The sequence below is a fragment of the Jatropha curcas genome, chromosome 2 (assembly GCF_041381405.1).
Source record: "Jatropha curcas cultivar XTBG-Jc1 chromosome 2, XTBG_Jcur_1.0, whole genome shotgun sequence".
Taxonomy (NCBI): Eukaryota; Viridiplantae; Streptophyta; class Magnoliopsida; order Malpighiales; family Euphorbiaceae; genus Jatropha; species Jatropha curcas.
Genome location: NC_143152.1, coordinates 14,781,417 through 14,806,900, shown reverse-complemented (window position 1 = coordinate 14,806,900; position 25,484 = coordinate 14,781,417). Strand labels below are relative to the sequence as shown.

General features: G+C 36.7%; 1 protein-coding gene and 1 non-coding gene across 2 annotated transcripts; one reads left to right on the top strand and one right to left on the bottom strand.

Moving 5' to 3' along the window:
* Nucleotides 1-5,424: 5,424 nt before the first annotated feature.
* On the bottom strand, nucleotides 5,425-5,531 carry LOC119371421 (small nucleolar RNA R71). Its single transcript, XR_005179044.2, has one exon. It is a non-coding gene; the product is annotated as a small nucleolar RNA R71 (small nucleolar RNA).
* A 232-nt stretch (nucleotides 5,532-5,763) lies between these two features.
* LOC110010799 (uncharacterized) lies at nucleotides 5,764-9,843 on the top strand. Its single transcript, XM_089717283.1, has 7 exons — nucleotides 5,764-6,019; nucleotides 6,233-6,568; nucleotides 6,872-7,137; nucleotides 8,597-8,767; nucleotides 9,059-9,161; nucleotides 9,228-9,493; nucleotides 9,589-9,843. Exons 1-7 carry the CDS (start codon nucleotides 5,764-5,766, stop codon nucleotides 9,841-9,843), a joined length of 1,653 nt encoding a protein of 550 aa, XP_089573409.1.
* The last annotated feature ends 15,641 nt before the right edge of the window (nucleotides 9,844-25,484 follow it).

Below are 25,484 nucleotides of genomic sequence, written 5' to 3'. Positions count from 1 at the left end.
CGAGGGCACGACCTGGGGTGTGCCATCTAGCACGGGCGTGCTAACTAAGCATGGCCTAGGCATGTCATGTGTTGGAAATTCAGGCTCTAACTCAACATGTGCTTCTATTAATGTGAGAAACTTAGATGCCCTCCATGCTTCCTTGAGCTTTATAGTTGAGTGGTCTCGATTTCGTATCATACCCCCTTTCCTCAAAAAGATTCGTCCTCGAATCTTAGTTAGAAGTTGAGGTATCCATGCTCCCTTGTTCTCCATGGTTGCTCCATATTTCTTTGCATGACTTCTTGTAGTTGGTCCACTAGGAAGCATTAATGGATTTTTCATGTTGTTCTCCTTGCCCCCTTGAGTTCCATGGATGAGCGATGGCGGATTCATATCATTCCCCTTTTCCTCGAAAAGGTTCATCCTCGAATCTGCATTAATGTCAAAAGGAGACAAATTACTAACATTGAAAGCAATGGAAACATCATACTCACCTAGTAAGTCTATCTTGTAGGTGTTGTCATCAATGTGCTCCAAGACTTGTAATGCTCTATCTCCATGTTTATCAAACTCAATCTTCCTTTGGTTGGGAAACTTTTCCTTGCGAAAATGTACCCAAACCCAATCTCCAGGTTTAAACACATCATGCCTTTTTCTCTTGTTGGCACGGTTGGCATAGCTTTTGTTCTTCATGTTCATATGAACCCTAGCCTTAGCGTGCATCTCCTTCACTAATGTAGGCTTTTCTTCACTTTTATGAAATCCCTGCAACAAAGAAACAAAACTAGAAGGTAGAGAAGAAGTGTTAATGTTAGTCAAACTATGCAAAAACTCCTTAAACCGAATCATCAAGACTGGTCTACCCTCTCTCACACTGTTTGGGATCTCTCTCTTTTTCACATACATAATTTGTTTCTCTCTTTCACTCACTATTGGGCCATTAATTTGTTTTGTATCTTTTATGGCCTCTTTTCCTTCATCCTTACTCTTTTCACTCTTTTGTTCCGTGGCTTCTTCCTCCTCTTTTTCTTTACTCTTTTCACATTCTGGTTCTTTTGAACTTGAAGCCTCATTCTCATTTTCTTTCAAGGTCGAAACCTCTCTTTCTCTCTCAATTATCTTCCGTTGATCTTCATATACTTCTCGAGATGATAATGGATCAAGAACCATCTTTCTATCCTCAATTGAATATTGGCAATCCTCTTCTGGAAACACATCTTCAAATTCTTGCAAAGGATTAACAAACACACTTGGCAAAGATGGTTTAGGATCATTGATGGTTAAACAAATTTCTTTGCACAAAGGCACAATTATAGGTTGAATTTGTCTTTCCTTTTCTTCTCCCTCTTTCTTTTTATTTTCACTCAGTATATTTTCACTCATTTTATTTTTACACTCTTTTTCTTTATTGAGAGTTACAAAACTCATCTTTTGATTTCCATATTGATCTTCACACACTTCCTTTGAGGAACATGATCTTGGGCTAGTCATCCATTCATCCTTTGTGAATGAATACCTATTGAGGTAATCCATATTTTTCCTTCCTTGCATCCTTCTTGAATTATTGTTCAAATTCCTAAAGTAACAATTAGGATTATCAACCTCCTCACCTTTAGGCATTTGAAATCTAGTTGGTGTAGTACTTGGACGAGCTCTTGTTGTATTAGAGCGTTGGGCGTTTTTAATCTCCTTCAAACCCTCCCTCATATCTTGGAAGAAACTATTGAAGCTTTTAAACTGTTCTTGGATTGATTCCATTACAAGTTTTAATTGGGAATCATCTATTTGACATTCACCCTCACTATTATCTGTACTCATGGTTAGTATTCAAAAGAAAAAAACACAAAAAGAATTTGAGTTAATGGTAAATCACTCCCTCACGTGTTTACACTCTTGAATCTCTCCTTGCAATTCTTCCAATTGAACTTCAGAATCTTAGTTCAACCAATTCAACTCAAAGCACGTTTAGAATCAAGGAATAAAACTTAACAATGAAAAGCAAGCACAAATTCTAGAAAGAAGACTCAAAACGTTATGGACAGTAGCACAAGAACACAAACAGTGCACTACTTTAATGATCAATTAGAGTGTAGAGAACAAGCAAATACACCCTAACAATGTAATAGAAGCAATAGAAAGTTCACACAAAAACAAGAAACTAGAATTTAAAAGACAATATTAGGATATAATGTATGAATTTAGCTTACTACAAAGCAAACCAAATATGGACCTAATTAATTCTACCCAAAAACAAAGCAAGCAATCAAAGAAAAACAAAAGAAAACAATGGACAGAATAGTGCACGGGCGTGCTATAAGGAGCACAGGCGTGCGTGTATTGGTCTAGTCCAATAGATGGAAGGTAAGACCTAGCACGGGTGTGCTTGAGGTGTAGCACGGGCGTGTTGCCTTGTATCCCTTTTAATGCAACCCAATTTAGGTAGGATTCTTAGATTTGACAAGGATTGTAGTAGATTTTGCTCAATCTCAAAAAGATATGGTCAACTAACTTTTGTTATCTTATCCACAAGTAGTTAAGATTGGATTTTATCACAAGATTGTAGTGGATAAACTAAATCCCATAAAATATGGTCAAATCCCTTAGGATTAGGAACAATCCCACAATGTATGGTCAAATCTTCTAAGGATTAGGAATAATCCCACAAAATATGGCAAAATCCCACAAAATAAGGTAAAATCCCTTTGAAGTAGGATCAAATCCCTTGGATTCAGGAACAAAAACAAGATCCACACAAGCAATTTCAATGGTGGATGAAATTTTCTTTCTATACTCTTTTCTTTTCTTTTCTTTTTTTTTTTTTTTTTTTTTTTGGTCAACAAGATCTAAGATCTAAACTTCCAGAATTGAAACAAGCACGAAATTACTAAATTTAATTGAAACAAAAACGAATTGAAACTAACAAAAGAAAACAAACACACAAAGAAACAAGATGAAGAAGAAAACAAACAAAAGAGCAATAAGAATAAGAAAACAAATAAACACAGATCCTAGAGCTAAGATAAATAAGAATTTACCTTAATCTTTGGCTCTGATACCAAACTGACGCGGAACCCAATGAAAATAAATTTCATGAACTCAATGACAAGTTTTGGAAGAGATCAAAGATCTAGAATAAATTCCCCTCTATGGCACCCAAAGCTTAAAGAAGCAAGAACACCAATAATAGAGTAAAAGAATAAGATAAACGCCACAAAGAATTGATAAGTTTACCTTGATTCTTGATGCAATTAGAAGAATGCAATCTCACACTCTCTAAAAACATGAACACGCCTAAGCATGAAGAAGTAGTCTTTAATTCATTGAATTGTTGATTTTTAAAAAATTACAAAATAACAAGCTATTTATACTAATCTAAGTGGTCCAGATCCTTAGGGGATTTAGAGTTAGCTAAGGAGTAGGATTTAGCAAATCTAAACCAACTAAGGAGTTGACTAACAAACTCATAACAACTTAAGGATTTGGAAATCTAATCCAAATCCACTAAAGATTGACTAAATCTAATCAAAATAAGGCTAATTATTCAAGGGTGGCCGAAATATTGGAGGCCCAACCCATTAACAAAGCAAAAACACAAAATAAGCTAACTAACTAAATGAGAGGCAGGGACAAGCCCGGCCAGGGTGTGCTATTTGGCACGGGCGTGCTTCAATGTAGGAGTTCCCTCGTGAGAGTCAGAGGGAAGCACGGCCTGGGTGTGCTATTTGGCACGGGGGTGCTTCAATGTAGGAGTTCCATCGTGAGAGTCAGAGGGAAGCACGGCCTGGGTGTGCTATTTAGCACGGGGGTGCTTCAGAGTCAGAGGGAAGCACGGCCTGGGTGTGCTATTTAGCACGGGGGTGCTTCAGAGTCAGAGGGAAGCACGGCCTGGGTGTGCTATTTGGCACGGGGGTGCTTCAAGGCAGTTGTTTTCCTCAGCAAGTCAGACGAGGGCACGACCTGGGGTGTGCCATCTAGCACGGGCGTGCTAACTAAGCATGGCCTAGGCATGTCATGTGTTGGAAATTCAGGCTCTAACTCAACATGTGCTTCTATTAATGTGAGAAACTTAGATGCCCTCCATGCTTCCTTGAGCTTTATAGTTGAGTGGTCTCGATTTCGTATCATTAATACTTCTACGCAGAGTTTCTTCCTTGAATTGATTTATTTCATTAATCACTACTGGGAGAAGGGTTTTTGATATGAAAAAGGTAATAAATTACATGAGAATAATAACTTGATGCGGAAGCTAAATGGTCTGACTCATGGGGGTTTTCATAGGTTAACAATCTTAGGTTATGAATTCATAAATAAACCATAAAACTTAATGATTTAATTCATGTTTGATTGCGTTATTGAAAGATAGGTAATTAGATTGAGTTAAAATAGCTAACAATACATCGGGAGAGCTTATTAGTGATTTTAGGATTGTTTCCCCTACTTGAACAATTAAAATTGATTATCAAATTAATAAAATAAATTGGATAGAATTAAGTGAAATCAAAATCGCTAGTAGCTTTTAATCGTTGATTTCTTTCATCAAATTGTCTTACTTGATTTCTTTTTATTCTCTTTTATTTCTTTTAATTTAATTTCTTAAAATAATTCTCCTTATTGTCATTTAAATTATAGTAGGTTAACACAATTTTGGTACTTGGTATACAATTTTCGTGGGACGATACTCTACTCATTCTTTATTACTTGTTGCGATTTCGTGCACTTGCGAAAAAGCCTATCAAGTTTTTGGTGCGGTTGCCGTGAATTGATGTTACCAATATCAATATTAATTAATCTATCATTAATTTAGACATTTAGTTTTATTATTATTTTTACTTTTTCTAGATAATATTTCAGGTGCTTATGCAAAGATCTTATAGAACTGAACCCTTAGTCTTTGATCCAGAAATTGAAATGATTTTTCATAGGAACAATGCTGCTAGGAGAATATGAGAAAGCGAACAAGAGCAACAAGCAGATATGGTTGATGATTTAGAAACAGGGGTTGGAGCTCTACCAGGAGAGCATCAGATTATGCCACCACGGCCCAATAATAACAATAGAAGACCTCAACATGTTGTCTGTACCTTGCGAGATTACAAAACCCCTTCTTTTAATGGAGCCACCTCAAGTATCACTAGGCCTAAGGTGGAAGCTAACAATTTTGAGATCAAACCTGCAATTATTCAAATGCTTTCCACCTCAATTCAATATGGAGGTCTGCCCAGTGAAGATCCTAATGCCCATATCACAAATTTTTTGGAGATTTACGATACATTCAAGCAAAACGAAGTTTTTGAGGATGCCATAAAATTGAGACTGTTTCCTTTAACTCTAAGGGATAAAGCACGGTTTTGGTTACAATCATGTCCTGCTGGAAGTTTTACTACATGGGAGGAACTAGCCCAAAAATTTTTGGCAAAATTCTTTCCATCTTCAAAGACCACAAAGCTTCGCAATGAGATAATGACTTTTGCCCACCATGATCAAGAGAGTTTGTATGAAGCTAAGGAGAGATTCAAGGACCTATTGAGGAAGTGCCCACATCATAGCTTACCAAAGTGTTTACAAGTACAAACTTTTTATAATGCATTGTCTCCTAATATAAAGATTACTTTAGATGCGGCTGCTAGTGGATTTTTTGAAAGAAAGGAAATTGATGAGGCATATGATTTGATAGAAGAGATGGCAAGCAATAGCTAGTATCAAAACAGCTCTGAAAGGAAGAAGCTTGCAGGAGTTCATGAGATTGATGCCATTAACGCACTCAATGCCAAAGTGGACAATATGGTAAGGAAGTTGGATTTGTTGACAACTAACTCTATTAATTCTATTATGCAAGCATGTGACAGGTGTAATGGACAAAATGGAATTGGAGAGTGCATGTTGGATTCTTTAAATTTGCAAACTTTGGAGCAACTCAACTATGTGATGAATCAAGGAAGGAAGAACTACCCATATTCTATCTCTTATGATAACAGGTTAAGGAATCATCTTAATCTTTCTTATGGGAATTCAAACAACGCCTTGAATGCACCACCAGGTTTTTCTTCTCAAGAGAAGAAGACTCATGATGATCTTCTTACTGCTCTCTCTATCTCACATGAATTTCATGAATGAAACTCGGGAAAATCACAAAATCCAACAAGCTGCAATAAAGAACCTGCAGATTCAATTAGGGTAGTTTGCTAACATGGTGTCTTCTAGACCTCAGCGTACGTTTTCTAGTAATACTGAGAAAAATGCTAAAGAATAGGTACAAGCTATCACTTTGAGGAATGGCAAACAATTGGAGGATCCACCCAGGAAGGAGGACGAAAAGAAAGAGCAGAAAAAGATCCCCACACTGACCTTGAAGAGAAAGAGGAAGTGAAACCTTATGTTCCACCTATTCCTTTTCCACAAAGGCTTAATAAATCACAAGATAACAAGAGTTTCCTCAAGTTTCTTGATATTTTCAAAAAGCTTCAAATAAACATCCCTTTTGTTGAAGCCCTTGCTCAAATGCCTAGTTATGCGAAATTCTTGAAGGAGATCCTGAGTAAGAAAAGGAAGATCGATGATCAAGGAACGATAATGTTAACAGAGGAGTGTAATGCAATCATTCAAAATAAATTGCCTCCAAAGTTGAAAGATCCAGGAAGTTTTTCTATCCCTTGTAATATTGGAAATTTGGATTTTGAAAAAGCTTTAGCAAATTTAGGTGCAAGCATTAATCTTATGTCTTATGAAGTTTTTAAGATGCTAGGGATGGGAGAGCTGAAAACAACAAGAATGTCTCTATAATTGGCGGATCGATCAATCAAATATCCAAGAGGAATTGTAGAAGATGTGCTCGTCAATATAGGTAAATTTATTTTTCCTTTTGATTTTGTTATTCTTGACATTGCTTAAGATGGAGAAGGATCCCTAATCCTTGGAAGACCTTTCATTGCAACTGCAAGTGCATTGATTGATGTCTATGAGGGTAAGATAACCTTAAGGGTAGGTCAAGAGGAAGTTATTTTTTATGTTCTTAAATCTTGTAAGCTTCCTATGGATCATAATGATTGCTTTAGAATTGATGTTATTGATGATTGTGTAAAAGACACCTTGAATGTTAAAAATAAAGTGACCATTGATAAAGGTGACATTAATAATAAAAGCATCAAAGGTGATGAAGTAAGTGAACCATCGAAGCAAGAATTAAAACAACTTCCATCTCATTTAAAATATGCATTCTTAGGTGAGAACAACTTTTTTTCTGTTATTATTTCCTCTCACTTATCACTTGATCAAGAAAAAAGGTTGTTGCAGGTTCTAGGAAAGCATAAGAAGGCTTTAGGATGATCAATTTCAGATTTGAAGGGGAAAAGTCCAAGTGTGTGCATGTACAAGATCCTGATGGAAGAAGACTACAAACCTACAATTGAGAGTCAATAGAGATTAAATCCAAACATGAAGGTAGTAGTCAAAGCTGAAATCATAAAGCTTTTAGATGTTGGCATTATATATCCAATCTCGGATAGTAGTTGGGTAAGTCCCGTTCAAGTTGTTCCAAAGAAGGGAGGTATGATAGTTATTTCTATCAAGAATAATGAATTAATTCCTACTAGAACTGTCACAGGTTGGCGTGTGTGTATTGATTATCGAAAGTTGAACAAAGCAACATGCAAAGATCACTTCCCTTTACCTTTTATTTATCAAATGCTTGAAAGACTTGCACGTTACCCTTACTATTGTTTTCTAGATGGTTATTCAAGGTATTTTCAAATACCTATAGGTCCCGAGGATCAAGAAAAGACTACTTTCACTTGCCCTTATGGTACTTTTGCTTATAGGAGAATGCTTTTTGAGTTGTGCAATTAATGCACCTATGATGTCCATATTTTCTGGCATGGTTGAAAAATTCATTTAAATGTTTATCGATGATTTTTCTGTGTTTGGTTCTTCGTTTGATTCTTGTCTCTATAACCTTTCTCTAGTAATGCAGCAATGTGAGGACACTAACCTTGTTTTGAATTGGGAAAAATGTCATTTTTTGGTTAGTGAAGGTATTGTTCTAGGGCATAAAATCTCACAAAAAGGGATTGAAGTGGACAAAGTCGAGATGGAGGTAATTGAAAAGCTACCACCTCCAAATTTAGTGAAGGGAGTAAGGAGTTTTCTTGGTCATGCAGGTTTCTATAGGAGATTTATCAAGGATTTCTCAAAAATCACAAAACCTCTTTGTAATTTATTAGTTAAGATATTCCTTTGATATTAACAAAGAGTGTTTGAATGCTTTTAACCGGTTGAAGAAGGAATTGATTTCAGCTCCTATCATCGCTACACTGGATTGGAGCCTACCTTTGAACTCGTGTGTGATGCTAGTGATCATGCTATTGGAGCTGTTCTTGGGCAAAGAAGAGAAAAGAAGTTGCATGTCATTTATTACGCTAGTCGTACATTGAATGATGCACAATCAAATTATGCCACCACTGAAAAGGAGCTTCTTGCTATTGTTTTTGCCTTTGATAAATTTAGAGCATATTTGACTGGAGCTAAAACAATAGTTTACACTAACCACTCCGCTATTAAGTATTTGTTAGAAAAGAAAGATGCAAAGCCTAGACTAATTTGTTAGGCTCTTCTTTTACAGGAATTTGATTTGGAGATTCGTGATAAAAGGGGAACCGAGAACCTTGTAGCTGATCATTTGTCAAGGCTTGAGTTGGGGGAAGAAAAGCAAGAAGAGTTGCAAATTAATGAAGACTTCCCCTATGAACATCTTTTTCTTCTAGCAAATATGCAAGCTCCATGGTATGCCGATGTAGTCAACTATCTTGCTTGCAAGAATACTCCTCCCAATCTTTCTTATTAATTAAGGAAAAAATTTTTTTCACGATCTTAAATATTACTATTAGGAGTTGCCTTTCTTGTTCAAGTATTATGGTGACCAACTCTTTAGACAATGTGTGCTGGAAGAAGAGATGCAAAGTGTTCTTCGTTTCTGTCATTCAATGTGGAGGACATTTTGGAGCGAGCAAGATGGCAACACGTGTTTTAGAAAGCGGTTCAATACATTTTAGTAGCAGTGGATTATGTCTCCAAATGGGAGGAGGTCGCTGCTCTTCCCAGTAATGATGCCAAGAGTGTGATGAACTTTAGTAAGAAATACACCTTCAGACATCATGGTACTCCTAGACCAATAATCACGGACGGAGGTAAGCATTTTTGCAATAAGTACCTAGATTTTCTTCTTTCAAAATATGGTGTCACTCATCATGTAGGTACCCCATACCATCTACAAACAAGTGGACAAGTACAGGTAACAAATAGGGAGATCAAGAAAATATTGAAAACTACAGTTGGACAATCAAGGAAGGACTGGTCCAAGAAGCTCGATGATGCACTTTGGGTGTATAGAACTGCATTTAAAACACGAATTGGTATGTCTCTGTATCCAACGGTCTATGGTAAGGCATGTCATCTACCTGTTGAATTAGAACACAAGGCATATTGGGCAATCAAGTTTCTCAACTTTAGTGCCAAAGAGGTAGGTAAAAAGTGGTTGTTTCAATTAAATATGATGGATGAAATGAACTCCATGCTTATGAGAATGTCAAAATCTATAAAGATCGTACTAAATAGTTGCATGATAAGCACATTATTGTGAGGAATCTAAAGGTCGGTGAGCAGGTATTGCTTTATAACTCTAGGCTTCTTCTTTTTCCAGGAAAATTGCACTCTAGGTGGTCTGGACCATTCACATTCAAAGAAATTTTTCCACGTGAAGCAGTTGAAATAATGAATGAAGATCAGAGTTTCAAAGTCAATGCTCATCGGTTAAAAGTTTACCAAGATGGAGGCTTTGATCCAGTCAAAACCACCAGAAATCTTGCATAAATTGGGTCTAGTGCGTCGAGCTTAATGACATTAAACAAAAGCGCTTGTGGGAGACAACCCATGTTCTTTTCTTTAAACTCTCCCATTTTGATTTATTTTGTTACTTCTTTTTATCATTCTCCTAAATTTTTAATCATTCTTGTTCTTGTATTGTTAGTCCAATCTTTTTAAATAAAATTGAGGCTTAGGCTTTAGCATGCCTCGGTGATTCTCCATAGCATGGCCGTGCCATCTAAAGGGTGAATTCTTTCCAAGTCAGAGGCTGGCATGCCCCAGCCGTGCTAGATATTATGCCCTTGCTAGGTAAACAAAATTTTGTCTCATAGGTTCAAAGGGTAGCATGCTCAAGCCGTGCCAGATAGCACGCCTGTGCTAGGAGGAGCTATCGATCTCTAGGCATGCTCACTTCAGCACGGCTTGTGCAGCCACTGCTTTAAAGACTCAGAAGCCCACACGCCCAGGCCGTGCGAATCAGCATGCCCTTGCCATGCTGCAAATCGACTTTTTAAATCTGTGTTGTGCCTTTTCGGTTATCGCGAAAACCATACACTTCCTTTCATTTTAAAGAACACACCCTCACCACCTTCTCCCTCATCTCTCTCTTTTATTTTCTCTCTACCAAACCTTAGCAAACTCTTCATCTATCTCTCTTTCTTTGATTCACCATGCCTCCAAGATACAAGAGAAGCATATCTGCTTCAGTGGCAACAAGAGTTCGACCTACGGTTCCCTATCACCACCTCCTCTTACGGCTCTTGCTCCTCCACCATTCGAGATCGACACGCCCAAACAACAAGAAAGGTACAATAAACTCTCTCTCCTACCTATTTTACCCAATCGCTTCATTGATGAGAATGCTTTAGCAAAAGTAGGACTTAGAGATGCTGTATTGGAACCTCTTAAGCGAATTAGGTGGAAAAAATTTATTTCTATTAAAGATTTCATTTATGCACCGATGACTTTAGAATTTTTGAGTTCATATTCTACTGATATTTTTGTGTTGCCTGATGAATATCCAAGTAAAATTAAGTTTTAGACTTTTTGGCAGAAAATATGAACTATTGGTGAACGAGTAGCAATATATTTGGTTTCCCCATTGAGAATGCCCTTAAGCAAATACCCAAAGATTTTAGTGATCGAAGAACATGGACAAAACTGATTGGGACAAATGGGTATAATCCTAGATTATTGAAAGCCTCTAACTTGAGAAACCCAGCATATACATTCATAAATTTTTGGCTAAAATGATTTTTGGACGTAGTGAGAGTGATGGGGTATTAAGTCTGAATGAACTATACTTTATTTGGGCAATGGACCAAGGAATACTTCTTAATGTTGGCTTTTGGTTATGCAAACGATGGGCTAGAATTGTAAGGGCAGAAAAGAAGCTATTATGATGGGGTGCTTTTTGACCCGTATTGCTTCTTATTTGAGAGTGTGGAATCCGGTTCGACCTGTCTATAACATTGTGGGAGGTGGAAAGGGTACTAGACTTGACATAGATGTCATGGTGCATATGAGGTTAGTAGAGAAGGTAGGGGATGCGTTCCGTATTGTGGGATCCTAAGAAGCAAGACCTAATGTTTATAAAACTGAAGAGGCTGGTGATACTAATATGGAGGAGGATATTCCATATACCTTCCCTAGTTTTGGTCCTTTTTCTAGTGCAGGTACATCTGGAGCTGGTCCTTCCTCTCATGGAGCGTCCGGTTTGTCCAACGAAGAGGTTCTCGCACATATGATGTCTAAAATGGACATGTTTGATGCTCATTTTCAAGGAATGGAGACCATGATTTCTGACTGGTTCCAATCCATAGAAATTATGCATGGGAGCCTTGAGTCTCAAATAGATATCATGCAAAGCCAATATCAGGGAATCGCTAGTCAACTCCAAACTGTGATATAGTAGCTGCAGCCGCATCCACCTCCACCACCTGAGGAACGATTGTTTTTCATTGTTGGTTCCTTTTGTTTTTATTTTATTGGTTTGCACTTCTTTTAGTTCTTAATTTATTTTCAGATCGTGTTCTTGTCCGTATTAAGTATTTCGCCTATAATGTGCTTTGTTTTTAGTGATTCTTTTTCGTAGCTTTGAGAATTCTCGGCGCCTGGCTCTTATAGTATATTGTATTTTTCAATACAATGGTGGTAATAGTTTCTCAGCTTTCATATTCTTTTGACACATTCTTGATAATATGATAAGTTTGGGGAAATGATTTTACGCACATTGGGGACAACGTGCTAGATAAAGTTGGGGAAGAAAAATTTTACTTTTATTTGTTTCATTGGCTTAATATGGTTGGAATAATTGCAAGTAAGCTTGAAAATTATCATAATTTAGTAATATGTGATAAATTTAGTGTTTTTCTAGTCTAGTATATTTAAGCTTTAATTTAAATTTTTAACTTAACATGAGTCTTTGATTTAACCATTTATTTTAAGATCATGAACACTGATTTTTGTGAATTTTATGATATATAGGTATGTTTTAATCAAAATTTATTTAACCTTGGCATTCCTAGAACAAATTAGAATTCCCTTTGAGGTAAATTTTTAAATACTTACATTTAGAAAGAGATGATTTTCGGCATTTTTTGTTGAACTTCATATCTAGCCTAGGCCACCTAAATTAAATTATGACCTTTACAACCAATTTGAAGCCTATTATCCAAAATTTATTATTTACCTTCGTTTAACCTAGCCATTAAACCAAGTTCGAATCCTTACCCTTAGTACAAGAATATATAATTATGAGGTTTAGCTACATTAATATATATATATATATATATATATATATATATATATATATATATATAAAGGAATAAAAAGGAGAGTTAATTCATTAATGCTAACAATCAAAGGGAAAAAAAAAAAAGAGATCACCCTATGAAATAAAGGTATCAAAATTCAAGTTTGGAGAATTATAGCAAGGAAGTTGTTATCAAAATATTAATATTAAGAAGAATAATCCTTGCCAAATGGTCTCTAATATTATGGTAGTAAATTATTCCATAGTAATCTTTCTTTTGAAAAAACAAAAAAATGTTTTGATGTAGTGAAAATCTTGAGATTATGCATTCTTTGTGTATTTTGTTTATCCTTTAATCATTTCCCTTGTTTAGTTAAAATATATCCCTAAAATCTATTACAACCTAAATAAAGATCTTTCGATCTTTCTAATTGTGTGCATTTTATTTGAGGAGAATGGATTTCTAATTTTGCATATAGGAATATTAGATTTATATTGTTAAACATTTTATTTAAAGGTTAAATAATTTTTGTGAAAATTCATATTCTATTTGTCATAGGTTGAATTATTTTTGGTGTTGAAAATCTTATTAACTTGTGTTTAAATTGAGGAATGTGTTTTATTGAATATTGAATTTTTACCAGAATATAATTAGCATAGGAAACACTTGATTTATTCTAATGTTAATAATTTTTGATATTTTTGAAATTATGAATAATTATCTCCAACCATATTAAGCTAGCTTTGTTAGTTTGTTTAGCTTGTGTTTTCCCTTTATTTTTAGTTTTGTTGCTTGAGGACAAGCAATGGTTTAAATTTGGGGAATTTTGACGGATATTATTTTGATAGTATTTTTTAATATAGTTTTTATTAGGGTTTTTAGTATTTTTAATTCCTTTAATTAGTTTTCATTTAGTTTTATTTATATTTTTATTTAAAACTTCTTGAATCACATTTCACTTGATCTTGGGGAATTTTGTAGCATTTTTATAGAAAGCCAGCCAAAAATACAGAAAAGAGTGTTCTAAGCAAAAAGGCTGGCACACTCTGGGCGTGTTATCTAACACCCCCGTGCTGTGTTCAATTCAACAGAGGTTCAGAGGCTAGCATGCCCAAGCCGTGCCATAGAGCACGCCCGTGCTACAAGAGCTGTCTATCTCTAAGCGTGCTCACACCAGCATGGTCCGTGCTGCAACTACTTTGAAGATTCAGAGGCCAGCACGCTCGTGCCACAAGTAGCTGTCGATATTTGAATGTGCTCATCCAAGCATGGCTCGTGCTATAATCACCTTGGGGACTCAGAGCCTAGCACGCCCAGGCTGTGCCAGATATCACGCCCAGGCTGAAGACCTGATTTTGCCTTGGGCTGAGAACGTCAGTTCTAGCCCGTGACACTTGCATGGACCCACATGAGATACTTTTCTGACATGCCAATCAAGTTTAAATCCTATTTAGATGTTGGGAGAGTCTTAATTTGGAGAAATACAAAGCCTAATCAGTCTCCTTCCCCAAACGATTTCTTCCTCATTAAAGATTCTATTTCCTAAACAAAGTCGGAGTTCCCCAAAAAGTCTATATAAAGAGAAAGACTATCTCATACAGTAGAATCCATGCATTGTATATTCCATTTCTTGTTCTATTATTTTCTACATAGTTTTCTCTCTTCAAAACTTGAAGTGCTCAAGATTGGTGTCAAGATTCAAGGAAGTCGTTCAAGCCTATTGTTAATTAGTTTTTATTTCTAAACTCTCTTTTTGTTTATTATTCTTTATGGGATTATTTACAAGTTTAATTGAGTTTTATTTAATTACTATGTTGAACTAAACTCTCATACTAGGGATTTGATGGAGCTTAATTTCAATTCCTATTTATAATATTAGATTTGCTTTTCTTGTTCAAAGTATAATTTAATATTGAACTTAAGGCTTCCAGGCAGAGTTTCTCCCCGAGATTGATTTATTTCATAAATCACTATTAGGAGAAGGGTTTTTGATATGAAAAAGGTAATAAATTACATGAATCATCACTTTATGCGGAAGCTATATGGTTTGGCTCATGAGGGGTTTTCATAAATTAACAACCTTAGGTTATGAATTCATAAACAAACCATAAAACTTAATGATTTAATTCATGTTTGATTGCGCTATTGGAAGATAGGTAATTAGACTGGGTTAAAATAGCTAACAATACATCGGAAAAGCTTGTTAGTGATTTTAGGATTGTTTCCCCTACTTGAACGATTAAAATTGGCTATCAAACTAATAAAATAAGTTGGATAGAATTAAGTGAAATTAAAATCCCTAATAGCTTTTAATCCTTGATTTCTTTTCATCAAATTATCTTGCTTGATTCTTTTTATTCTCTTTTATTTCTTTTAATTTGATTTCTTAAAATAATTCTCCCTATTGTCGTTCAAATAATAGTAGGTTAACACAATTTTGGTACTTGGTATAAAATCTTCGTGAGACGATACTCTACTCATTCTTTATTACTTGTTGCGATTTCATGCACTTGCGAAAAAGCCTGTCAATTTGGCTAAATGCAAAGAAATCTTAACGGATCTCAATTAAAGCTTGTTTGTAATAATTATTGGGTATTGGAAAATTTGGAGGGTTAAGGGTAGATTGTAAAATTAGGTATGGATTGTAAATCTTTTCTGCTTTCCCCCCTTTTCTTTGAATGTTTTTTTTTTTTCATGCTTTAGTTGAATTAAGATGTATGATTGACATAGTTTTCCAAAATTGCATCAAAAAGTATTTACACCTCATTTTTTGTTAATTGCATTATTTAAGTTATTGTGAATCATAGGACAACGAGGAGGCCGATTTAAAACTGAGTGATAGGGATGCCTAACACCTTCCCCTATCGTACCTAACTCCCGGACCCTGTCTTTAGTTTAAAACCGAGTTAGTTGATTCTAAAGAGTCGACTAATTTGAGAATTTTCCTAATAAGGGTCGCTACTCCAAAATTAATAAAACTCTTGCCGAATTAAGAGAACCATTTTTCGAGAATAAACGAATGGGTTAAATAAAGAAAATCAATTTACTAAATAAAATCAACCAAGCCCGTTCGACTTGATTCTTTCTAATTCCATTTTTGGAAAAATCTCACGTCCTCAGCTTGGTGACTCCACTAGGGATCAAACCCAGAATCTCTGATTTTTTATTTTGGGTTCGAATAAGAGTGTTGATTCCAAAGGCTGTCCACTTATTCATAATCTTTAATAATGCTATTAACTCTAGAATGAGTTTACTTTTTGTACTTATAAATGTCATTCATGCATTTATCTCTTCTTAATCTCTTTTCTACCCTAAACCCTAAAGGTGATATTGGGGGTTGTGATCCTCTCACTCTATTTGACTGTTTGGATCCACCACCAATATACACCACCCATAAGTCAAGTACCATTTGGTATATCAAAAGAATTGGCACAACCCATTATTACCTTTTGTTTCGACCCAAAACAAAATGGAGGAAACAACCAATTCTCACTTATGGAACCTAAGACTTAATAAGCTCGACCAAAGCTTATGTAATTGACCCTAGTTCCTTCCTCTAGGTATATCTTAATAATTTATGATTGTTGCATTCATATAATAAATGCAAGAGACATCAGTCCAAAACCCCATGATGGTTTATGGGCCCAACCTAGTTTAGAAAAGACTTTGACCTCGAATCTTGTGTGGGAGATATAAGGGTGGAGATTATGCATTTCCTAACTCCCTTCCCCTTTCTTTATATATAATTATTATGATTGTGTTGTGCTTTATTCATGCATCACTTAACTTGTTTATTATAGCCATATAGGTATATGCCATTATGGCCCGATCTCGATGTTCAAAGCGTCAAAGGGCGAAGGACTTAAGAGAAGTGTTGAAAGCAAAATGAGCCAAAAGAACTCTATCCAATAGTGATTACAGGGCCAAAGCCCAAGTGCCAAAAAGCGAAGCTCCTCCGGTTCCAACTCCAATAAAAGAAGACCAACTAGAAGAGGCTTACCAACTCTTGCACGAAATAAAACAAGAGCAACTCGAACCTATGACTCTCTTCCAAGGTATGGAGGCACGATTCACGCTCATGTGCAATATCGCCAACTGTCTTGTGGAAATTGGACACTTCACTCTAGAGGATGTGAAGCCATATAAAACCTCTTGGGCTTTGAGATTCAAAATTTGTAAATATTTAGTTAGGGTCTCAAAAGAACAATTAATGTAAAAAGTACACTTTTGAAAAGTAATGAAATGAATCTATTTTGAGCCAAATGCTGTAAATGCCAAAAAGAAAAGGGAAAAGAAAGAAAAAACTTAAATGTATATAAATAAAGAACTCTACTAAAGTATTATCACGCTTGAGGCAAAAGGGAAGGGATACAAAAAAAAAAAAAAAAAAAGAAAAAAAAGAAAGAGGGGCATTATAAGTATTTGGCTACGAAATAGGGCACGTCTTGCTCCTAATAGTTCTCAAAAGCCCTTCTCTGATTTTTGGATTTGAACAGTCATGATAAAGCCACTACAGAATATAGCATTAGTTGCAGTGCATGATGTCGTGATTATATGATTGCATTTTTGTGTGCCACTCCATGTTCATGCATCATGTCACGTTTGCTTACATTTATTTTATGCAGTCAAGATAGCGCCTCAAAAGTATAAAGCTCCAAAAGAGATTATTGGTTTAGAGCACACAATTGCTTAGTTAGAGTTGAAGAACCTTTAACCCCCTCTGATTTGCCTGGTTCAGTACCTATTAGTTCTTTGGGCTCCCGCACTGAGATTGAGCACTTTCTAGTTCAAGCAAATTTTTCAGTTCTAACTACTACCTCTAGTATGGCTGAGCCTAGTATTCCTATTTCTGAAATTAAGAAGATGATTGAAAAGATAATGGCAGTTAGCTAGATTGGATAACGGTGAATCCAAAAGAAAAGAGCACATGGATGACACTTGGCAAGATGAGGAGTTCTTCGCTAAGAAAATGACCATCAAGATGACCGAACCCGAGCCAGTTGTGTCAAAAGAATTTGAGAAGTTGGATAAGAAGCTAGAAAAGCTGTAGTTCTTCATGAAATCCAAGGGAATGAATCAATATGTGGACATCGACGATGATAATAATGAAGAGTTGGAATTAAAACATACAACTCTTTTGACCTACAAGATGACCAAGGTGGCAAAATATGGTGGCACTTGTGATCCCAAGGTGCATGTCATGCAATACAAAGCTGTCATCGAATTGGCGGGTCTGTTGTCAAGAGAAATTCTAAAGATTTTCCTGATGTCTTTAACTGGGCTTGATCAGACTTGGTATTACAATCTTGAAAAAAGGTGAGGAGAGATTGGAATGAGCTCACCATGTTTTTCTTGAAAGAATATGCTTACAACCTTCAAATGAGTGTCAATTTGAGGGATTTGGAGGCAACTGTGCAAAAAAATAACGAGACCTTTATTGACTACATGGCTAGGTGGAGAGCCAATGTCACGTAGATGAGGAATCCTCCAAATACCAAAAAGCGGATCAAGATTTTTATTAAGGGGAATCTACTCGCTTTCTTAGAGAAGCTGTATTTCATGCCTTTGACAGAGTTTTCACAAGTGTATGAGGTGAGAACCACCATTGAAGATAAGATAAGAGAAGACAGAAAGAATGGGAACAGTGCTGATAATTTCAATAAATCTGATTTTTAAGGACCAAGTTCGTCAACTAAAACCCTAAGTACCACCAAGAACACAACAATTGACATTCTAGATTTGAGTGCCACTAATGTGCCACAAAGAAGATTTACAACTTCGACACTCCTCTTTTTAGGGTATTCGAAAAAATAAAGTCAGCGGGTTTGTTGCGACCGCTCACACTAAGACCTCCTCCAGTGCCTTTACTACAAAATATTGATCACAATGCATATTGTCATTTCCACCAAAGTAAAGGCCACACCACTGACCATTGCCTTCGATTGAGGCATAAGATCAAGAATTTGATTAATAATGGCAAGGTGACTGACCCAAAAAATTCAAAGTCGAGCACAAGAACTAATCCACTTCTAAATTTTCACAACATGCCGCCACTAAAAAATCTTTATATGGTTGAGTCTGGGAAGACTCCCAAGGAGGTATTGGCCGAGTTCAAGGAGGAAGAGGAAGAAAGAGAGAGAGAGTTACTATTAGAGCATATCTATGTGATGGTTTTGAATGTATAGGATGATAGTGATGAAGAGTGGTTGAATTAGAGTGAGGAAGTTTGGATAGGAAGTGAGGATGAGATGATGGTGAATCCTGTTACTCTAGACATGTGGAGTAGCGAGGAAGAAGAAGAAGGGAAAGCTGTGAACCATATGACCCACAGTGGTTAAATGTATCTACCGGACATGATCGAACCTAGAGAAGAAAATGAGAAGGGAAGCTCATCGAGTTTGCCAAAGAAAAATACTAAAGATGATGCTTTGATAAAATAGTTGAAAAGAACCCATGTGAATGTAAGGATGTGGGACCTACTCGTCTCATCAAAGAAGCACCGAGAAGCTTTGCTGAAAGGAATGGTCAAAATTCTAGTTTCATCATCCATATTTAACATCTGATTTAGTGGGGCTGGTTCAGTATAATCCCCACACAATCACCTTTTCTGATGATGAGCTCCCTCCCGAGGGTAGGAATCAAACCAAAGCTCTATTTATCAAGGTTGAGGTTAGAGGCAGGATCACCGAAAATGTTATGATTGATGATGGATCAACTCTGAATGCGTGTCCGTTGAAACTTCTGCTAAGTTCAAGATGGAATTATCTGATCTAGAACCTTCAGATATTGTTATTAGAGCTTATGATGACTTTAAGAGATAAGTGGAAGGCATATTCAAGACAGTGGTTAAAATGAGCCTGATCAACAAGGAGACTAAATTCATTGTTATAGATATCCCCCTACATTCGCCTTGTTGCTAGGGCGCTCATGGTACCAATCATTGGGAGGTGTACCATCAACGCTACACTAAAAGATCAAATTTCCTTTGAATAGTGAAGTCATCACCATTCCTGCTGCCAGTGAAAGGAGTGTAGCCACGCTAAACGTAGATAAGCAAGTTATCCTCCCATGGATCGATTTTTAGATTTAAGTACTAAGCACTGAAATGGGGCCCACTGTCTCCAACATCATTAAGAAGATGAATTATGAAGAAGGAAAAGGACTTGGGAAGAACCAACAAGGCATCACATAGCTACTAGAAATTCATACACAGAGAAACCGCTCAGGCCTGCAATATAAAGTTGGAAGCACACCACAGAAGATATACTGCTGGTTGGACATAGATGGACGTTTCGTTTGTTCGAGTGAGCATTCCTCTCCATGTTTGCCAATAAAGCCATTTGAGCAAAAAGCGAAAACATACCCGGGTTTGGAAATCTTTACGGGTGTTATTAAAATCCTAGTGGTTGAGCCTAGAAGATTGAGTCTGAAGAAGAGAAGGAATAAGAGAAAGAATCGAAGAAAGAGGGGGTTGAGCGGCCACAAGCAGCCGAGGAAGGCAACAAAGAAGAGGACAAGCTGCCCAAAAGGAAGAAGAACTGGGTAATAAAGAGAAGGGGAGCACTGACAAGGAAGAAGAGGACCCTACGGATCAAGTGCTAAAGGTGATCTGGGCCTGTATAGAGGAGAGCTTTGAAGAAGCTGAAGCTCCTTCTGATGTGATAATTTCTATTAAGGATGAGTCTGACTGCAATGAACTATGGATGCTTTTCAATGAAATGAACTTTAATTTTGCTTACTTGTTTGATGTCTTTCCTGATGGTTCCATTCATCGGGTATATAAGCACATGCGCATATTTGACATTAATTCATCATGCATGCTTGAATTTAATATTGGCACAAAAGATAATCCATGAATTTTATTAATTGGGCAAACCTAACGCTAGAATTAAACACAAAATTTTAAAGTCTACTCATGGACAAAAAGGAAGCCTTCGCATGGAGCTATGAAGACATGCCAGGGATAGACATGTTTATAGTTGAGCACACAAATCCTCTATATCTTGGAGCCAAGCCACTGAAGCAAAAAAGAAGAAGATTAAGACTAGAATGGCTGAGAAAATTAAAAAGGAAGTGACCACACAGATAGATGCTGGATTTCTAGAAGTGGTTTACTATCCATAATGGTCGGCGAATATAATCCCAATTCCCAAGAAAGACAGAAGGGTCAGAATGTGCGTGGATTATAGGGATTTGAACAAAGCATCATTGAAGGATGATTTTCCTCTCCCCCATATTGATATCTTGATTGATAGCGCGACAATGATGGGATGCTACTTCATTATGGATGGATTTGTATGGTATAACTAGATTCTCGTGGCATTTTTGGACAAGCTCATGACAGTGTTTGTGCTAGAGTTTGAAACTTTTTGGCTACCGAGTGATGCCGTTTGGCTTAAAGAACGCCGGGGCTACTTACCAAAGGATGGCTACTACTTTATTTCATGACATGATCCACAAGGAGCTAGAATTTTATATTGATGATATGATTGTCATAACTAAGACACCAAAAGAGTACTCATCAGCCCTGGAGCAGTTCATGGACAGAGTAATTAAATACAAGTTACGGCTGAATCCGGTGAAGTATGTATTTTGGGTAACCTCGGGAAAGTATAAGGATTCATAGTAGGACTAAAAGGAATAGAGATTGATCCAAACAAGATTAAGGCAATCTAAGAAATGGAGCTGCCCAAGACAAAAAAGCAAGTAAGGAGTTTTCTGGGAAAGATTCAGTGTATCAGTAGTTTTATATCGAAGTTGTCTATAGTGTGTGATCCAATCTTCAAGTTGTTAAGAAAGATCAGCCAGTAAAGTGGAATGATCACCGCCAGATAGCTTTCAATAAGATAAAAAATGTTTGTCAAGTCCCCCAGTTTTATGCCCATCAAAATAAGGAAACCCTTAATTCTATACTTGACAGTGGATGATCCTCGAATTGGAGCCATATTAGCACAAGCTGACAAAGCGGGTGTTGAGAAGGCAGTGTACTACTTGAGTAAAAAAGCTTCTTCCAAATGAACAAAAATATAACTTGATTGAGAGAACTTGCTTAGCAATGGTTTGGGCAACTAGAAAGCTTTGACACTAATTTCAGTCTTATAAGGTTTGGGCAAGTAGAAAGCTTTGGCATTACTTTGAGTCTTATAAGGTAATTATAGTATCAATGATGGATCCGGTCAGATATTTGTATGGAACACCAACACTAGTAGGGAAACTAGCAAGATGGTTAATCATGTTATCAGAATTTGATATTGAGTATGTCACAAAGAAACCGTCAAAAGACTAGCAGCCACAAATGTTATAGCAGCTGATCCAATTAAAGATAATGAGCAATGGGAGATTGATTTTTCCAATGAACATTTGAACTTGATAGAAAAGAAAGGATGGAAGCTCTACTTTGATGGTTCTACTCGTAGCAAAGGATCCTGCGTAGGCGTCTTGTTACAATTTCCATAAGGAGAAGTTATCCCGATGTTGAAGAGATTACAGTTTGTAGTTACGAATAACATGGCAGAATATAAACCTGCTTATTTTGGTTAGAAGCTCTGATTGCGGTTAAAGCCGAAGAAGTTGAGGTTATTGGTGATTCAAAACTTATCATCGAGCATTCTAATAGAAATTGGGAAGTCAAGGAAGACAAGTTGAAGCCCTATATTGATTGCCTATACGTTGTTATTCAAAATTTCAAAAGATTGACCTTCGCACACACAAGCAGAGTGAACAACCGAGTACCAGATGCCTTGGCTAATTTAGCTTGAACCTGGGAAGAGATTTCAATTTTGCCTAAAAAGTCATTTATGATGTCCTTAGGTAGCATCCCGTGTTATGAAGGAGGAAGGATTGTGGATATCGATGAAGATGACCAACCATGGTTTTATGATGTCCTGCAGTGGATGACTAAAAGGGTTTATCCATATTCAACTATTAGTGATGACAAAAGAGCTATACAACGCTTGGCATTACAATTTGCAGTCTTAGACGGTCAGTTGTACAAAAGAATGTCAGACGGGGTATTGCTAAGAGGTGTATCGAGGAAAGAAGCTGAAGAGATTATGGAACAGATCCATGTAGGGGTTTGTGGTACCCACATGAACAGAAAAGTACTAGCGAAGAAAATTCTCAGACAAGGATTCTTTTAGTCAACAATGGAAAGGGATTGTATGTCTTTTGTGAAAAGGTGCTTCGAATGCTAGATTCATGGAGACCTAAGTCGTATTCCACTTTAAGAATTACATCCTTCTATTTCACCATGGCCATTTGCAGCTTGGGAATAGATATCATTGGCAAAATTTCACCACCTGCTTCTAATGGACATGAATTCATAGTGGTGGCAGTGGGCTACTTCTCAAGATAGTTTGAAGCAAAATATTATAAGAACATTGGCACCAAGAAAATGGCCAAATTTATTAAAAAGAATCTGACATGTAGATATGGAATCCCCCATCATATAGTGACAGATGATGAAGTTTAGTTCCAAGTAGAAGTAAAGATACTATTAGAGAAATATGGAATTGAGCATCATAAGTCTTCATCCTGTCGATCACAAGCTAAGGGGCAGTGAAAGCTGCAAATAAAAACATCAAGAAGACACTAAGAAAAATGGCAGAAAATCATCGTGACTGGGCAAGTAAGCTACAATATGCTTTGTGGGGCTACAGGACCACCGCCAAATTATGCGAATGGGGCAACTCCTTATTTTTGTATGCGGTATGGTCACTATGAATTTTTGGTACTACCTTTTGGGATAACTAATGCACCTGCAAATTCATGGATCTAATGAATCGGGTTTTCAAGCCATACCTAAATAAGTTTACAGTTGTTTTCATAGATGATATATTGATATATTCCAAAAGTCAGAAAGAGCATGAAGAACATTTACGGATAGTATTGTAAACTTTGAGAGAGAAACACTTATATGCTAAATTATCCAAGTGTGAATTTTGGCAAGAGAAAGTGTCATTCTTAGGGCATGTGATTACCTATGAAAGTTTACAGGTGGACCCTAGAAAATTGAGGCAATTGCTGACTGGCCTTAACCAACAGATGTAACAGAAGTGAGAAGTTTTCTAGGATTGGCTGGTCATTATAGGAGATTTGTAAAAGACTTTTCTAAGATAACTGAACCAATTACTAAATTACTCAATGAATGAGTAAAATTTGAATGGAATAATAGATGTGAGGAGAGTTTTTGTAAGTTAAATGAATGTTTGGCATCTACACCTATTCTAGCACTGCCCAGCGAAGCAGGCAAGTTTGCAGTGTATTGTGATGCATCTAGAATAGGATTAGGTTATGTTTTAATGCAAGATGATAGAGTGATTCTCTATGCCTCTAGACAATTGAGAAAACATAAGGTTAATTGTCCTACTCATGATTTAGAAATGGTAGCAGTAGTATTTGCTTTGAAAATATGGAGACACGATCTATATGGTGAGAAATGTGAGATCTTTACAAACCATAAGAGCCTTAAATATTTCTTCCAGCAAATAGATCTAAATCTTAAGCAATGAAGGTGGATGGAGTTACTTAAAGACTATGATTGTGAAATTTTATATCATCCAGGCAAAGCCAATGTAGTAGCAGATGCACTAAGTAGAAAATCCTTAAGAAGTTTAGCACACATACAAATATGTACAACTTAGGGTTTAGAATTGATTTGTCAGATACTGGAGTATTGTTAGCTCACTCTATTGTTAAATCATTATTGATTGATCAAATCAAGGCCCTTCAGGATGAGGATCCACAATTGGTCAAGCTAAACGAAGTTGCTTTAGGCAAAACCTTCAAATTTGTGATTGAGGAGGGTGTGTTAAAATGTGGAAACCGGCTTTGTGTACCAGCAGTAAGAGATTTGAAGGAGCAAATAATAAGGGAGGCCCATTATGCAAGCTATAATGTGCATCCTGGAGCCACCAAAATGTACCATTATTTAAAGGATATTTACTAGTGGACTGGTATGAAGAAATATGTGGCAGAATTTGTGGCAAGATGTTTGACATGCTAACAAGCTAAATTTGAACATCAAAAGCCATCTAGATTATTACAAAAGCTACCACTGCTAGAATGGAAATGGAAGAGGATTACTATGGACTTTGTGGTTGGACTACCAAGAACATCTGTAGGCTATGATTCCATATGGGTAATTATGGATAAATTAACAAAATCTGCTCATTTTCTGTCTATGAAGACAGCTTATTCCGTATCTCAATATGCACAAATATACTTGGATAAGATAATGAATTTACATGGAGTAACCATTTCCATTATTTTTGATAGAGATCCAAAATTCACCCCTAGATTATGGCAGAAGTTACAAGAAGCATTAGGTACACATTTAGACTTTAGCACTTTATTCCATCCTCAAACAGATAGACAGTCAAAAAGGACCATCCAAGCCTTAGAAGATATGTTGAGGATGTGTATCTTGGATTTTTGTGGAAATCAGGATAAGCACTTACCTTCAATTGAGTTGGCTTACAATAATAGCTACCATTCAACCATTCAGATGGCACCCTATGAAGCATTGTATGGAAGAAATTGTAGATCCCCTATTTGTTGGAATGAAATCGGTGATAAAAATATAGAAGGTCCAAAACTAATTCAAGTGTGAATACCCAAATTTTGAGGCTCAGAAAGCCTGTTTTCCCGGACTGCAAACAGTCCGGCCGGACCGGAGGCTATTTCGGAAGTTCACCGAAAATATGTCAATATGGTACTCAAAATGTCCGGAATATCGCGAGGATCGCGGAACAGGTCCCGGAATATTTTTCGGAGGTCCGTAACTCCCAAAAAGGCTCCCGGAGCGAGGCGCGGTGTCCACACCGGCCACGGCGGCAGCAGCCGCCCAGCCTGGGCGGCACCTGCCGCCCCACTTCCTGGGCAAGGCCTGCC